General features: G+C 39.1%; 1 protein-coding gene across 2 annotated transcripts in view; it reads left to right on the top strand.

Annotated features, from left to right (window-relative positions):
• LETM1 (leucine zipper and EF-hand containing transmembrane protein 1) overlaps positions 1-5,918 on the top strand; it is an 80,485-nt gene extending 74,567 nt beyond the window's left edge. For both annotated transcript variants that reach the window (XM_027836274.1, XM_027836275.1), the window contains one exon: positions 2,197-5,918. In XM_027836274.1, coding sequence (XP_027692075.1) covers positions 2,197-2,346 — 150 coding nt within the window. In that variant the 3' untranslated portion in view covers positions 2,347-5,918. The remainder of the gene's footprint in view (positions 1-2,196) is intronic.
• The last annotated feature ends 10,676 nt before the right edge of the window (positions 5,919-16,594 follow it).

Here is a 16,594-nt window from a genome sequence, read left to right as displayed (position 1 = left end):
GCTGAGCCAGGCTTTGATCTGGGTCCTGTGATTCCAAATTCAGGGTTCTTTCTGCTGCCCCCATAGGATGGATACCACAACATGAAACTCTGTGACTAAGCTTGTAAATTAGTTTTCAGCCACCAAAACAATGACCAAAACAATCTGTTCTACCCCTGTGGCATTCTCTGTAATAGGATTTAAAGTGCTGGCAAGTGTAAAGAAGTCCTTTCACTTCCGTGGCTCTCAGTTTTGTTTCTGTGGTATAACAGTGGTGGACTAGGTGATGTCTGAGAACTCTTCCAGCTCTAGATCAGTTGTCCTAAATTAGGAGCATGCCTGCTTTGGGAGGGATAAGCTGAATGTTTTTGTAGCTCTTTTTGTGACTAATTTAGAATTTTTAGTAAAGCTTATTTAGGAGTAGGATTACATACTTAAGTATTTTTTTGTGTTTTTCTATATGCTGTCTCACACTAGGACCTAACTAGATGAGGAAAAAAGAATTGGAGAACAGTAACACCAGTTAAGTTATGAAAATGAAATTGTAGGTATAAGTCAAGATGCACAGCCATTTTTTTGGTTCCACAGAAGCACAGGGACTTTCTAACCAAAGTTTGCAGAAGTCTTTAAATTTTTTTTTTATTATGCTTATGAATACACACATAGAAACTCTTTCTGTGGACATACTGAATTGACAAAAATCTACAGGCCAGGACTTTAATTCAGCAAGCAATTATTAAACTGTCTGAAAAACACTGTGCTATATCTTGGTGTGGGAAAAGGGCACAAAACTTTCAGATAATCCATGGTCTTCACGCTCTTAGAGTGGGGGGAGGAAGATACTTACACAGATAACTAGATTAAACAACATGATAAGCAGATGAGAGAGATGCAAAATAAAGTGCTTTGTGAGGTCAGAAGGAAAAATTAGGAAAGATTTTTTCAAGTGGGGGAGGTCACATTTGAGCTTGGCTCAGAGAGGGAGTAAGAATTCAGCAGCTCATGAGGATGGTCAGGGTTGGCATTGCAGACACAGGGAGGAACCATGAGGAGCCTTGGCATATAGCCTTTGGTGCTCCATCATAGCGTAGTTTGGTAGAAAGTGCATCGGATTTAGCAGACTTGAATCCCCTTAGAATTTCTGTGGATTTTGACAAGTTGTTTCATGGCCCTGAAATTCATTTTTCTTGTTTGTCAAATGGGCATGATAGTATATTACATGTCCAGCTTCACAAGGATATTTGTTGTGAGGACCAAATGAGGTGATGCATATGCCAGAAAGCAGGCTATAAATATGTCCCAGCATAGTTACCAAGTACTTGCACACCCATTATCTCATTTGATCCTTGTAACATTGACTGGCAGAACACTTGGTGGTGTTCCCATTTTACAGAGCAACAAAGTGATGTTCAGAGGTAAGTGACTTGATCTAGGCTATACGGGGAGGAAGTGACAGAGCAAGGATGAGAAAGCAGGGTTTCTGGTTCTGAGTCCAGTGTTCATTCAGCTAAGCTCTGACCTGGGACCCTGGTCCACTTGCCCTGGCTCCATCTGTGGGCCCTGAAACACATGGATGAACCCTGAGGCAGGAAGGAGCTGTTGTCTCGGGCAGCCTTTGCTTCCTGATGGCCATGTTGGATTCCTTTTGCTTCTCTTTTTCCTTTTATTTTCTCCCTTGTGCTTCCCCCTGACCAGGTTTCCTCTTCATCTCTCTTGCTATGCTAGTGCTGCTCTTGGTTATCAGCTGGTGTGTCATTGTTCGTAGATGGGCGTGTGGTCTGCACAGGGGACTCGGGCTTTTAGGTGGTTGTGACCCTGGAGGGCAGCACGTGCTCTGGCCCCGGCCCACTCTGGCTTTGACTCTCAGCAGCACAGGGTTGGGTGTGGGGCCCATGAGGGCCAAAAGAGGCTTCACCTTCATGGCACTGCAGAAGATTCAGAATAATTTTTATCATTGCTTAAAAGTTCATAGGGTTGCAGATGGAAGCTTCCTCAGAAGTCATTTAGTCCAGCCCTTCACTTTACAGATAAAAAAGCGAGTCTCAAAGAGGCAAAGTAACGCAGATATTAAGTAGCTGAGTCAGGATTCAAACACAGATCTGCTGACTCCAAATGCAGCATGTTTCCACTTGAGTGAGCTTGGGAATAGGTAAGTGGTGTTACCATTGGAAAGTTGTCATCATTTAACTTTGCCGTGTTCTGTTTGGGTATCTGTAGGTCATCGAACTGATTGACAAAGAAGACATCGACATCTCCACAGGTCAGGTCACTGAGATTGTGGCATTGCTTCAAAAGGAAGAAAAGGTGGAAGAGAAGGAGAAGGCAAAAGAAAAGGCTGAGAAAGAAGCTGCTGAAATAAAAATTTAAGCCTCAGCCCGCGACGCAACTGGAGCTTTGGAGAGGCAGCTTGTGCGCTGGGCAGCACGTGACAAATGCGTTCTCCTCATACTTGAACACCTCTGTGGTGGTGAGAGATGGTGATCTTACTTTGAGGTGATGCTAGTGGCAAAGCAGCTATTTTTCTGGAATAAAGCAGACTCTTCCATGATCAAATAAGTAATTTTCTATCATTCCATGAAGATGAAAGCAATCTGGACCCTCCTCCCCCTTCTCTTCCCGTGAAATCATGTATTGGTCAAACATCCCTGTGGGGTCATGATTCCTTCAGCTAGCTTATCTACAGAATACAAACCATGCCCACTGGAAATGTATGTACACACCGTGTGCGCTTAAAATTAGGTGTACCATAAACTGCCAAGTAATACTGATGGATTTAAAAGGGGGAAAGGTGGGGCAGAAAGTATCTGGTCCCATCTTTCCTACTTTGGCAAAAAATTTTCAGGTGATTTTTTTCCCTTGTTTTTAAAATGATACTTTCCTACAGATGACTTAGAATCACTCCTTTGTTTTCCCAGGTGATGTCTTTCCAGCGTTTAAAAACAAAGCTAAATTCATTCAAATTCCCACCCTCCAGATAGGGGGGCCAGTGTTTCACTTAGTTCTTATTGGGTTGGTTTTGAGGTTTGGGTTTGTTTTTGAAGCTATTTAAGATGAGTGATTTTTTTTTTGTTGTTTTTGTTTTTTTTTTGTTCTTTCTGTTACTCTGTTTTGGTTGCCCTAACAATCTTTAGATTGGGCAGGTATATTTCTGGGGATATATTCACATTCATTTGAATGAAAACTTGATTTTTTAAAAAGGAGATTTAAATAAATGTGTGAATGTATACCCCAGAAATAAAATGTAATTCAGATCTATCAGAATAGACTTCCACCAGTGTAAAACTGTAACTATTAAGAAAATTGTTTATTTTCTTCTTTGTATATGAACAAATGATATCATCTGACCACTTTAAAAATTTTTTTTTATTTTTGCACATTATGTGTCAGGGAATGATTTCTTTTTGAGAGATGGGGAATGGTTTTCATCCTAGTGATAACGTTCTTGACCAGTTAACTGGCAGGTGTGTTCTCTTACACTTTTCTAGCCTTGCATACCTGTTTTAAAATTAGCTTATCAGTTATACTTTGGAAAAAAACAAATGAAATAGGTGAATAATGACTTTTTGGGGGTTTTTGAAATGAGTAGATTTTCTCAGTTGTCCTCATTTTCAAATTTTAGCTTAAATAGACAAGAACACATTTCGGTATGCTTTTAGTTGTATATTTCTCATGAACTTGGGGCTGCCCTCTTTAAAACTATTATTTTTAAGCCCTGTGATTCATACTTTTTATCAGTTACCATCCAGCAAACATTTCCTATTTCAAGAATACTTATGCTGTGTAAAAAAATCTAAGCACTCCCCTTGGATTGGTTAGTGTTCAATTTTTAATCCCAAACTCACTTAAATAGATGATTTCTTGGATAAAATTTAAATATTTAAATTAAATTATTAGGAAAGCTGATGGTGCAAAGTTTAGTTTGATGATCACCACTTACATGTTGGACCATAGTATTTTCTTAGAAAATGTATACATGGCAGCAAGTCAAATGCTTGGTTTGCTGCCACTGGGTGTTTTTTTTGTTTTTTGTTTTTTGTTTTTTGAGGGTTTTTGAAAAATTATTTTTAGAATCATTTGTCATTAGCAGTGAAATGTTAGATGTATTGAGAATGACTAAAGCTATAACTACTTGTAAATTTTGTGTATTTGGCAGATGATAAAGAATTATAGAATGTGTTCTTTGAAATACTTGTACTGTATTTTGAAACTGGGCATTTTCAAACTGCTATTGGTAAGGGTGAGTTATAGCTCCCTTGATAAAGTTAGGTGGTCTGGTTGTTTGATTTGGCTATATTTCATATAAACTTGCCGTCCAGTACTGAAAGCAAGAGTAGTTTTAAAAATCTATATTAAAACAAAACTTTCGAACAGTGTTTTTTTTGCATGTGTTAGAAAACTTATTTTTTCACATTTATATCACCCCCAAAGCAGCTTTTATTTAATAATAATAGTTGTGCCAAATTCTTAGTCGGTCCATAATTATGGTATTTAGGTGGTGTATATTTTGGGCAAAAATCTTAACCGTCAATGAGATGGCTTTCATATGTCATCTAAATATAGGAGTATAAAAATATAGGAATAAAATAACTTCTGTAGCTAAATATAGACAGTGAGGAAAGAGAACTCAATGAATAGGCTCTAAATTGCTTTCAGTGTTTTACTTAGTGGTTACATGGCAGCTTAAAAGCAGTTAATAAGATTGTATGTTCTACACTTTGGAGAGAGAATAGTTGCATTCGGGTTTTCATTTTTTCTATTTGAAGTGGATAGGTTGGATACTTTAATGTTTATGAATCATTTTAGATTAGTTATTTTAATTTGATTTTCAGTGGTAAAAGACTGTACTACCTTATGATTGCCAAATATATCGTTCATCTTGGAGTTTTCATTTGTGAGAGACATTTCCTTGTATGGGCCATAGATTAAAATTAGTGAGTGAAACCCACAAATGTTGGCTTAATATTGCTCATATATCAGGAGAAGGGACCCTTGGCTGACCATCCCTTGGGCATTGTTTGTGATTAGAGAAAAAGCAAGCAAAGTGACTAAACTTTATGGGGCTGTGGGGCTGTGGCACAGTAGTTGATGAGGTCACTCACTTGGAATTCAAGTGACTTTTAGAAAAACAGAATTTAAAGGGAAATGAGCGTATTAATTACAAATTGAATCTAAATACTCCATAGCTGATTAAGTTTGATTAGGAAAACTGCTATCTCTGTAAGAGATACGTAACTTTAAAACATCTTTGCTACAGTCTTCTTCTTTGCACCCTGACCTTGAATACCTTTCTCTAAATCCTTATTGGACAAAAGGGGCCATGGGAGAGAAGCAGGGCAGACTAGGTTCTATAGAAGGAACCATAGACTGTAAAGCCTTAAGGATGCATTGATGGTCCTCTACCCAAGTCCCTCATTTTACAGATGAAGAAACAAGGCCCAGAAAAGGGGAGGAAGTCATCTGCCTAAAGCCACAAGCCTGTCAGTAGAACTAAGACAAGAACCTAGACCTCAGCTTCCACTAGAGCTACCAGTTATAATTCCCTTTTCTTCCTTCTTCCTTCTCTTCATTCTTTTATGCCCCCTGGTATTTTATGCACTTGACCATTGGATTCTCATTTGCAACTAGTTGTGTATCATTTTGATAGAGCATCAGAGATTTAGGAAGGGCTTTGAGTATCCTATCCATAGTTTACCTTGCCCTGTGTCAAGCATTGCTTCCTTTTTGTATGTGCACTGGCTGTTGGACTCCAGTTTATTAATCTCATCACTCTAATACAAGAGGGTGAGTGATGGACTTGGAACCAGACAATAGATTAGATGGCTCTTTAGCATGCCATGAGTGCAATAGCAACAGATCTTTTTTTTTATTTCCAAAGTTAAGATCCTGGGGTTTTTTAAATGTATAAAAATGTCAGTTTTAGTAAATTTATAACGGTGTGACACCAGGTCTGTTTGGTTATTTTTATTTTGTGTGCATATATGTGTTCGGGGAGGGAGGGAACTATACTGAATTTTATTTATTGCTGCTTAAATAAATCACCAGGTACAATTCAGAGATATGGTGGATCCAAGAATACAAAGCTTTTGTGATGAGGAAACAAAAGGGATGAGTTATGATGTGAACTTTGGGATTTTACAACTTAAAAAGTAATTGAGTGTCACGCTTTTTCATTGTCAGAATCTGCCATGTTTTTAGGAGTTTGTACAAACTTTTCAGGCTTGCACAAAGCTGAGATAGGTCTCTAAGGAGAGCCTGAATGGGTGTTTTTAAGCAGATGTAAACTATGTACCTTTCCTTTTCCCCTCTTATCCAATCTAAATATCAATGTTTATAGGAATTTTAAGAATTGGCATAGTTCCAAGTGCCATTTTGAACAGTCCAACTCCAGATGCTGCTTTTGAGATTTGACAGTTACCTGGCTATTTTTTAAAAATAGTCCAGAGGTACATGTAAGCATTTTAGGACAGTTTTTTTTTTAATTAATAGGCATATTTATGTTAATGTATCAACTCAAAATGACAGACTTCTGAACTTTAATCCAGTAAAAGGAAATATATCAAAGTGATTTAAAATATCTGCCTTCATGTTTCAGAGTGTGTGTGTGTGTGTGTGTGTGTGTGTGTGTGTTTGTGTATGTACGTATTTCAAAATGGAAATAAGTTATCTTAAGTGCTGGAACAACTAAGTAAAATGGCCTTGAGGTTTGAGATTTTTTTTTTCAACTATCTCTGTATGAGGGAATGCGTTAGTTGAATTAAGGACATACTTACAGCCTTAACTACATTTCCAGTGCCTAGCACAGTGCTCTGTGTACAATAGGCACTCAGTAAGTGTTTATCAAATTGAATTTCTTGGCTTTTGTCAGTAAGACAACAATTTTTATTTAATATGTATGAGTGACTTATTTCTCATATGCATGACTAAAATCAAAGTAACCAGAGCCCTGGACTTTTGAAATTCCTCCCTCTCTTAAATCTAATTTACTTCACTGTTCAGAGACCTTTGGATCCACCATTATCCCACTGATAGAAATGCACTGATAATGTAAAACATAACTTAAGTGATACAATGTCATACATTTTTACTATGTATTTTAAAGAAATATCAATAGTCCAGTTTCTTTGTATGACTTTCAGAAGAAACATGCTCATATGTTTTCTGGACACATTCAGTTTGATGTAAGGAAACAATATATAATAAAGGGATGTCAATTACTTTTTTATTTTGTGTTTTTTTCCCTCCTTTTTTTTATTAGTGTAGTGTCAAGACAAAGCTGAGAGTTGGTCTGCTTCCTTTGATAGAATCTCAATATGAAAGCTGTAGAGGGTCTCTGTTACCAGGCCTGCCTGCTTCTGTTCCCAATTATTTATGTTTCCTAACCACCCTAAATTTTTATGAATTTGGTGGAGATTTTCCAGTTGACCAGAGCAGCTGAGTAATTAGTTATGACTGTGACTAACATGATGGAATGATAGTCTTCAAAGTAGACCCCTCAGAAGAGTGTGTGCTTATTCTAAGGATGCTCAATTGTTGAATTCACCAAATCTGTGGTTCCCCTCGGGGAACAGCCTTCATAGCCTGTGGGCAGAATGGCCAGAATGCCCAGAGATTCCACTGCCTGGCATATACCCCATCAAGGTTATTGACAAAAAGTAAAGGCTAAGTATATTGTACAACAAAATATTTATAACAGCACTTCTGTGGTAGCAAAGAACTAGTAACAAAGATGCCTGTCAGCTGGGGAATGGCTAAACAGTGAATGTGACGATATTGTGGTGCTGTCAAATTATGATTATAATGAATACGGGGAAGCATGGGAAGCCGTGAACTGATGCAAAGTGATGTAAGCAGAATTAGGAAAACAATATACATGCTGACTACAACGACATAAACGAAAAGCACAACCCCCACAAAACAATCGTGAATGAAACTTACAGAATTATTAAACAAGTTTGCCCTTGAAAAGATCCAAGAAAATAACTCTCCCCTACTGCTTTGCAGAGGTCGGGGATCCATAGGTGTAGAACATTGCATGCGATATCAGCTTTTGATGGTATTTTGATTAATTTTGTGGCATTTTCTCATCTCTTAAAAAGCTATCTCCCCAATAGATCAATGGTTGAAGGATATGAATAGGCAATTTTCAAAGGAAGAAATCCAAGCTATTAACAATCATAAAAAAAATGCTCTAAATCACTAATAATTAGAGAAATGCAAATTCAAGTAACGTTGAGATTCCATCTCATACCTTTGAGACTGGCAAAGAGGACAGAAGTGAAAAATGGCATGTGGAAGGGGTTGTGGGAAAACAAGGACACTAGTGGTACTGTCAGCCATTCTGAAAAGCAATTTGATACTATACCCAGAAGTTACCAAACTGTATACCTTTTGGCCTAACTATACCACCGCCACTCCTTTACCACCCTTGTCCCCCAAAGAAATCAAAGTGGAAAAGTAGGTACAAAAAGGCTTATAAGCACTTCTAACCCCGATAGCTTAAAATTGGAAGCTAAGGGGCTGTCCTATTGAGGAATGCTTAAACAAATTGGGATCTATGACTATAATGAAATATTGTGCCATAAGAAATTATGAAATGGACGATTTTGGAGGGAAGTGGGAACATCTGTATGAACTGATGCAGAGCAAAGTGAGTAGAACTGGATCAATTTGTACAGTAATATTATAGAGAAAACAGAAGTCTGATCAATACAATGATAAACCTATGAGTCCAAAAGATAAAACTCCATTTGCCTCCTGACAGGCAGTGAACTTAAAATGAGGAAAAAGACATACATTTTTATACATAGCTAATATAGAAATTTTGTTTTCCCACATGTGGATATGTATTAGAGGATTTCTTTTTTGTTTTCATTTTTTTGCTTTTTGGTGAGGCGATCAGGGTTAAGTGACTTGCCCAGGGTCACACAGCTAGTATTAAGTGTCTGAGACTGGATTTGAATTCAGGTCCTACTGGCTCCAGGGCCAGAGCTCTATTCGCTGCGCCACCTAGCTGCCCCAGGATTTCTTTTTTAGACTTAAAAAAATTGACCTATGGTGGGGGGGAGTGTGGAAAGAACAGATTAATTTTGTTTTAAAAAATACTACTTGAAAAAAGTTAAAATTAAAAAGTGTTATTCACCCAAAAGATGGTTTGTGGAAAGAGGCACACTAATGTATTGTTAGTAGAGCCGCGAATTAGTCCAGCCATTTTTTAAAAAATTAATTTATTTTTGTTTATCAACAATCACTTCCATAAGCTTTTGAGTTTTAAATTTTTTCTCACCCTCCTTCCCCACCTTTCTCCCCAAGAAGGTGAACAGTCTTATATAGGCTATACATATACATTCCTATTAAACATTTTTACATTAGTGATGTTGTAAGTAAGAATTAGAACCAATAGGAGGAACCACTAGAAAGAGGAAACAAAACTCAACAGAAGAAAAAAAAACAGCAAATAGTATGCTTCAATCTGCATTCAGACTCCATAGTTCTTTCTTCTTTGTGGATAGCATTTTCCATCATGAGGCCTTTGGAGATGTCTTAGATCCTTGTATTGCTGAGAAGGGTTAGAGTCTATCAATATTAGTCATCGCACAATGTGGCTGTTACTGTGTACAATGTTCTCCTGGTTCTGCTCACTTCACTCAGCATCAGACCGTACAAGTGTTTCTAGGTTTTTCTGAAGTCAGCCTGTTCATCATTTCTTATAGCACAATAGTATTCCATCACATTCATATACCACAACTTGTTCAGCCATTCCCCAATTGATGGGCATCCTCTCGATTTCCAATTCTTTGCCACCACAAAAAGAGCTGCTATAAACATTTTTGTACATATGAGTCCTTTTCCCATTTGTATGATCTCTTTGGGATACAGCCCTAGAAGTGCTATTGCTGGGTCAAAGGGTATGCACATTTTTATAGCCCTTTGGGCATAGTTCCAAATTGCTCTCCAAAATGGTTAGATTGGTTCACAATTCCACAACCAATGCATTAGTGTTCCAATTTTACCACATCTTCTCCAACATTTATCATTTTCCAGTTTTGTCATGTTGGCCGATCTGATAGGTGTAATGTACCTCAGAATCATTTTGATTTGCATTTCTTTAATCAATAGTGATTTAGAGCATTTTTTCATATGACTATAATGGCTTTAATTTGCTTGTTCATATCCTTTGACCATTTATCAATTGGGGAATGACTTGTATTCTTATAGATTTGACTTAGTTCTCTATATATTTTAGAAATGAGGCCCTTATCAGAGAGAGTGTTTGTAAAAATTAGTCCAACCATTCTTGAAAAGCAATTATGCAAATAATATAAATATCAAAATGTCTGTCTTCTTTGACCCCAAAATCCCGCTATTAGGCATGTATCTCAAGGAAGTCAGTGACAAAAAGAAAGGCCCCATATGCAGTAAAATGTAATAGAACTTTTTGTAGTAACAAAGAACTGGAAACATATTGGATGCCAGTTGTTTGAAGAATGGCTAAACAAATTTTGATATATGAATATAATAGAACGCCACTTTGCTGTAGGTAATTATGAATATATTGAATGCAGAGAAGCATGAGAAGACATGAATTGATCCAAAATGAATTAAGTAGAATCTGGGAAACCACTATTTAAATGGAAAGAACAACAAAAAATGGAAGCAGAATGGCTGTGAAATTATGACTACACTTGACCAGAAGATATATGAGAGCACACACACACACCCACTCTTTGCAGAGATAATGAATCATTGATGTGGAGCACTGTGTATAATGTTAGATTTTTTCAATACGTTGGAGTAGTTTTGTTGAACAGTTTTTTCCCTTTTAAAAATTGTTATGGCTCTCTGATCTAGTGATAGGGAAAGAACACATTGGTAATATGGGTGATATCTAAAAAAATCAAAAACATTTTTTAAAAGCATGAATGTCACTAATAATCAGAGGGCAGAACATAGAACCAAGGTTTGGGAGTTTTGGGGAAACAGGATTTTGGATTAAGGGGAATTTTTTTTTTAAACAAATTTTGACTCACCATGAAGCAGGCTGCCCAGAGACGGTGAGTTCTGGGTTACTGAAGGCATCCGAGTTTAGGTTGGAGAGAGGGTTAGGACACTGAGGAGGGACTTGGAATAGAAACCCTGTAAGATCACTCAGCACTGGAAAATAAGTAGATAAATAGAGGTGCACAGACAATGAAACGTATTGGAACTTCTGAAAGGGGTTTCATAGAAGGGTGTCTTCCTTCCTGATTCCACACAGAATCACATGGCTGGGAGGAAACCTCAGGACCAGGGTCCCCTTTGGCTGTCTAGCAAACCCTAAGGAACCCTTTGGCATTCTGGTGAAACCTGTGGGACTCCTGCTCTGTATAATGTTTTTAAGTGCACAAAATAAAATTACAGAATTACAAAGGAAACCAGTTTTGTTGAAATAAACTTTTTTCTAAGTCCACAAACCCCCTGAAATCTACCCACAGGCTTCTAAAGGGTCCTGTGGACATCAGGTTAAGAACCACCAGTCTTAACCCCTTTGAACAAGAATCCCCTCTTACAACATCAAAAGTGGTCTTGCAGCCTTTATGTAAAGACCTCTAGGGAAGATCTCCCACTAGTGATGACCTCTTAAGGCAGCTAATGCCACTTTTGGATCGATTTAGTCCTAGTTCTGTGCTCCGGGACCAGAGAACAAATGGAATTCTTTAGGTGTTTGAAGTGGCAATCATATCACCACTAAATGTTCTGTTCTTTCAACCAGTCTTCTAATGTCTCTAGTCCTCTCACCATCTTGGTGGCCCCGCTCTAAACCCACAGTCCTTGACAAGGAGTTGCCGCAAGTGGTTTGGGAGCTGAAGACAATTTTGCTCTTTCAAACATTGCTCCTACCTTCATCTCAGAATGACTTAATTTTTTTTTTACTCTAATTTTATTAACAAATGCAAATGAACAGAAGAGTAATAATAATTCACATCTATAGAACTTTATGAATTGTGAAACATTTTTCTTAGAATAATCAAGTTCAATTGCCTACATGACTGGTTATCAGAAACCCCTGCTTCTGAATCACTGTGTGACTGACCTTGGGCCTGCTCCCTTGCCTTCGTGATTGGCTTAGATGATCTCTCCTAGCTCTGAAATTGGATGTCTAAGGCCCCTTACAGTGCCAATATTCTGTGTTTTATGTTCCCTATGTGCTAAGGTCTCTTCCAGTGCTGACATTCCCTGTTATAAGGTCCCTTCCAACTCTGACATCCTATTGCTAAGGTCCCTTCCAGCTTTGACATTCTGTATTTACAGTTCTAACATTCTATGTTCTCATCTCCCTTCCAACTCTGACCGTCAATGCCCTAATGACTTTTCCAGCTATGTCATTCTATGTTCTCACCTTCCTTATAATTTAATTCTATGTTCTAAGGTCTCTTCAAGCTCTGATCTTTAATGTCCTATGTTCCAAGGGTCTCACTTTTGACATTTTGTTCAGCCATTCAGAGCACTCAATACCAAATGCTGGGACCACACATTGACATGTCATGTGGAGATACGCTGTCTTGGTATGAGTTGGGTCGCTGGGTGGCGCTTCAGGACCGTGTAGAGCCAGAGGTTTGCTTTGAATAGGAAACACGTGGTCAGAAAATCAGCCAGCCGCTGTACCAGTGAACAGTGAAGTGTTTCCCCAAACACTCCCGGCTACCTTCCTTACTGTCCAGAGGAGGAGAACAAGGAGGAGGGGGTGATAGGGCTCCAAGCAGAGGGCTGACTTGTGGAGTAGCAAGGGATGAAGCTAGACCTCTGCTATCTGTACCTCTTCCTCCCACCCCATCCTAGAATCCTAGACCCTCAGAGCTAGAAGGGACCTCCAGGGGCATTCAAGCCAACCAGGACCTGAACAGGAGTTTCTTCTGCTGTATCCTAGATAAGTGGCCATTCAGCCCCAGCTTGAAGAGCTCAGTGACAGGAGAGTTCAGGTCTTGAGGAGGTAACTGCCCCATTTTCAAGACTGCCCTCCTCCTTATATGTACAACTTTCCCTTCTTGCTCCTTGTTTTGTCCCTTCTGAGGCCAAGCAGAATAATCTGAAGTGATTCGTTTGATGATAATGACAGGGAATGGAGAGAGTCGTGGACTGCAAATAGCCTCAGTCAGGAAAAGCTGAATTTAAGTCTCATCCCTAACATACTGCCTGGGGGATGCTGGATAAGTCACTTTATCTTGGTGCTCCCAGGCAACCCTCTCACATTATAAGAAATAGATCTAGGAGAGGTAATTTAAGAATCATTGGACTACCTGAAAGCCATGAACAAAAAAAATAGCCTGGACATCACAGTTCAAGAAATTATTAGCATTATAAGGTTTAGAAGAGGTGCTGATCTACGTCAGTAAAGGGAGTATCCTCACTGGGAGTTCTCTATATTGATGAAATCACAGGTCTGGTCAAATGAGGATATAGTATAGTCCCAGGAATTAGGGAACAGGATTTTGGGGCTTGGAAAGCTCATCTAATCTACCCCCTGCTTTTTCCTGGAACACTTACAAACTAGACTAGATTGTAACAAATCACATTTCTCTAAGGACTTTAAGGCCTACAAAGGACTTTACTTATGATAATCCTATAAGTACAAGTATTATTATACTTGTTTTACAAGTGACAAGAGTAAAACTCAGAGAGGGGAAATGAATTTTTCTTAGTCACACAGCTGCTAAATATCAGAGGAAGGTCTTGAATCTGGGTCTTCTGACTCCAAGTCTTTGCTAGGCAAATTACAATGGAATCTGATAATCTCATAATACCTTACTTTAATAAAATATTGGGGTCACAACATGACAACTGAAAGGAACTAGTTCCCCTGCTTCATTTTACAAATTAGGGAACTGAGGTACATAGGTAGCTGACTAGCTGACTTGCCCAAAATTATGCATTCAGTAAGTGGTAAAGGTCTAACCCTCAGCTGATGGAACCCCCTCGCCCACCCCCAACTAGAAATCAGAGATCATCAATAGGAGTCAGAAAACCTGCGTTCAACATTAGCCCTGGCCCTGTCACCAACTTATGTGACCTTGACAAAGTCACTTTTCCTCCGTGGACCTCAGTTTCTCCATCTGTGACATGGGGGTAATAATCTCTCTTTGCTTCCCAAGTCTATGTGAGGATACAATGAGAAAATACCTTGAAAAGTTTGGTCTGGAGTGGTAAGGGGAGGGAAGAGGGCAAGGAGAAGGACAGACCCCGAGGAACCACAGAAATTGTTGTGTCCTCTTCCTTCTTCCCATCCCCATTCTCCCTGTTTTTTCCTCTTTGGTGCTCACCCATTCTTCCCAGCATCTTCTTGTATATTGGCAACTCTACTTTGACTAATGGGACCAATCAATCATTGCCAAAACATTCCAGGTACTAGAGTTCTCTTGAGTTGAAGATAGTTGGTCAGAAGATAGGGTGCCTCTAACCTCAATTCCCCCATGCACAGCAGCTGGGCTAGTCCGTTTCCTTACTGTCCCTAAGACAGATTACTCTTATCCTGGCACCTAAAGTCCTCCCCAGTTGAGTACACCCTATCTTTCCAACCCAATATCATATTACTTCTTTCCTGTCAAATAGAGCTTTCTCTAAACTCTACTACTCTCTGTATTTGGATTCTATCTTGCCCTCTCTTAACTCCCTTTGAGGTTTAATAGGAAAAGCACTAGATTTTGAAACCAAGGACCTAAGTTTGAATCCCAGCTCTCCTGCTTAAACTGTGTGACCTTGGGAAAGTCACTTAACCCCTCTTGGCCTTTGAAGGTAGATGAACTAGATCTTTAAGGTCTCTTATAGCTCTAAATCTATCTTTCTGTCATTCCTTACTTATAGTCCCACAGAATCTCAGAAGTATGGAAGGGACCTTGGAATCCATCTAGTGCTATCCCTAATTATTCAGCCTCTGCTTAGAGACCTATAGTGATCAACAGTTCACCTTGGAAGGTGGAAGGTAGAGTTAGAGTTACCATTTCTGCCCATATCTTCCAACACACTTCCTCCACAACAACCTAGAAAACATGCCAGACTAAATTCTGGGCAGAAAGTTAAGAAAAAGTCACAGTGAGTCATTTTGCCAACCCAAGGCAGCTTAGGCATACAGATAGGTCAGCAACCACTGCAGTGGGGGCTGGTAAGGAGCATAGCTCGGTAGCAGTGGCATAATAGTGGGGCAGAAAAGAAACCAAAATAGAGTATCAGAGCAGAAGGCACTGAGGCAGAAAGAAATCCCAGGGGACCCCTGAACTAGCTCTAAGGGCAGGAATGAGGGGCACCTGGCAACTATGTCACCCATTATCTAGTTCTGGGTCACAGATCCAGGCATGAGAGGAAAAGCTGCAGCTGAGCATAGGGTCATAGCTGAGTAATCCAGAAACTTACCTGTGTGGCCCTGAGTCCAGGGGCAGAACAGTGATTCAGTCCTAGCCTTTAGTCCAGCACCTAAGTCTGTAGTGGAAAAACTAGGGCAGGAGACCCAGAGCAAAAGGGAACTGGCAATTTAATCATTCTGAACCTGCAAAACCTCTCAGTGGTCTAACAGTGACTGAGTCCAGCAATGGTCTACTGAAACTCATCATTGGTTGGAATGTAATCTATCTTTACCTTGCCATTTTTGATAGTTGCCAATTGCAGATAGTTTTTTGGTTGAGGCAATTGGGGTTAAGTGACTTGCCCAGGGTCACACAGCTAGTAAGTGTCAAGTGTCTGGTCTGAGACTGGATTTGAACTCAGGTCCTCCTGAATCTGAGGCCAGTGCTCTATCCACTGCGCCACCTAGCTGCCCCCAAGGACAGATAATTTAAGAATCATTGGACTACCTGAAAGTCATCAACAAAAAAGAGCATATACATCATATTTCAAGAAATTATAAAGGAAAACTACCCAGATATCTTAGAATTAGAGGGTAAATTAAAAGCATCTACTCACCTCCTGAAAGAAACCTCAACATGAAAACTCCCAGGAATATTGTAGCCAAAATCCAGAACCTCCAAGTTAAGGAGAAAATATTCGCAAGCAGTGAGAAAGAAAGAATTCAAGTACTATGGAGCTACAGTCAGGATCATACAAGATTTAGCAGCTACCACCACAGAGGAATGGAGGGATTGGAATATGATATTTCAAATGGCAAAGGATCTCAGGTTATAACCAAGAATAACCTATCCAGTAAAACTGAGTATGAGCCTATGAGGTGGAAGGAATAGACAGTGAATGACAGAGGACTTGCAAGCATTCCTGATGAAAAGACAAGAGCTAAATAGAAAACTTGATATTCAATCATCGAACTCAAGAGAAAAATAAAAATGTAAATGTGAGTGAAAAATCATAAGGGACTGAAAAAAGGTTAAATTATATGGGAACATGTAACCCCTCAGAACTTTGTCATCAACAGGGGTCTTAGAGGGAGTCTTATTAGATGGAGAGCCTGGGTATGATTTTTTTATGTTTGGATGACATGTAATGGAAGGGCCCTGCCTCCCAATTCATAGTACATTGTATATAATATATATAACCCCAATACATAAAAAATGCATCCTTGTGGTTATAAAGAGGGGATTTTTTTGGTTGGTGAGTGAAAAGGAACCGAGAACAAACAAAAAACTCCCATGGGACAACT

The sequence above is a fragment of the Vombatus ursinus genome, unplaced genomic scaffold (genome assembly GCF_900497805.2).
Source record: "Vombatus ursinus unplaced genomic scaffold, bare-nosed wombat genome assembly UNPS02014818.1, whole genome shotgun sequence".
NCBI lineage: Eukaryota > Metazoa > Chordata > Mammalia > Diprotodontia > Vombatidae > Vombatus > Vombatus ursinus.
Note: the sequence above shows the minus strand (reverse complement) of the source record. Positions and strands in the feature narration are given on the sequence as shown.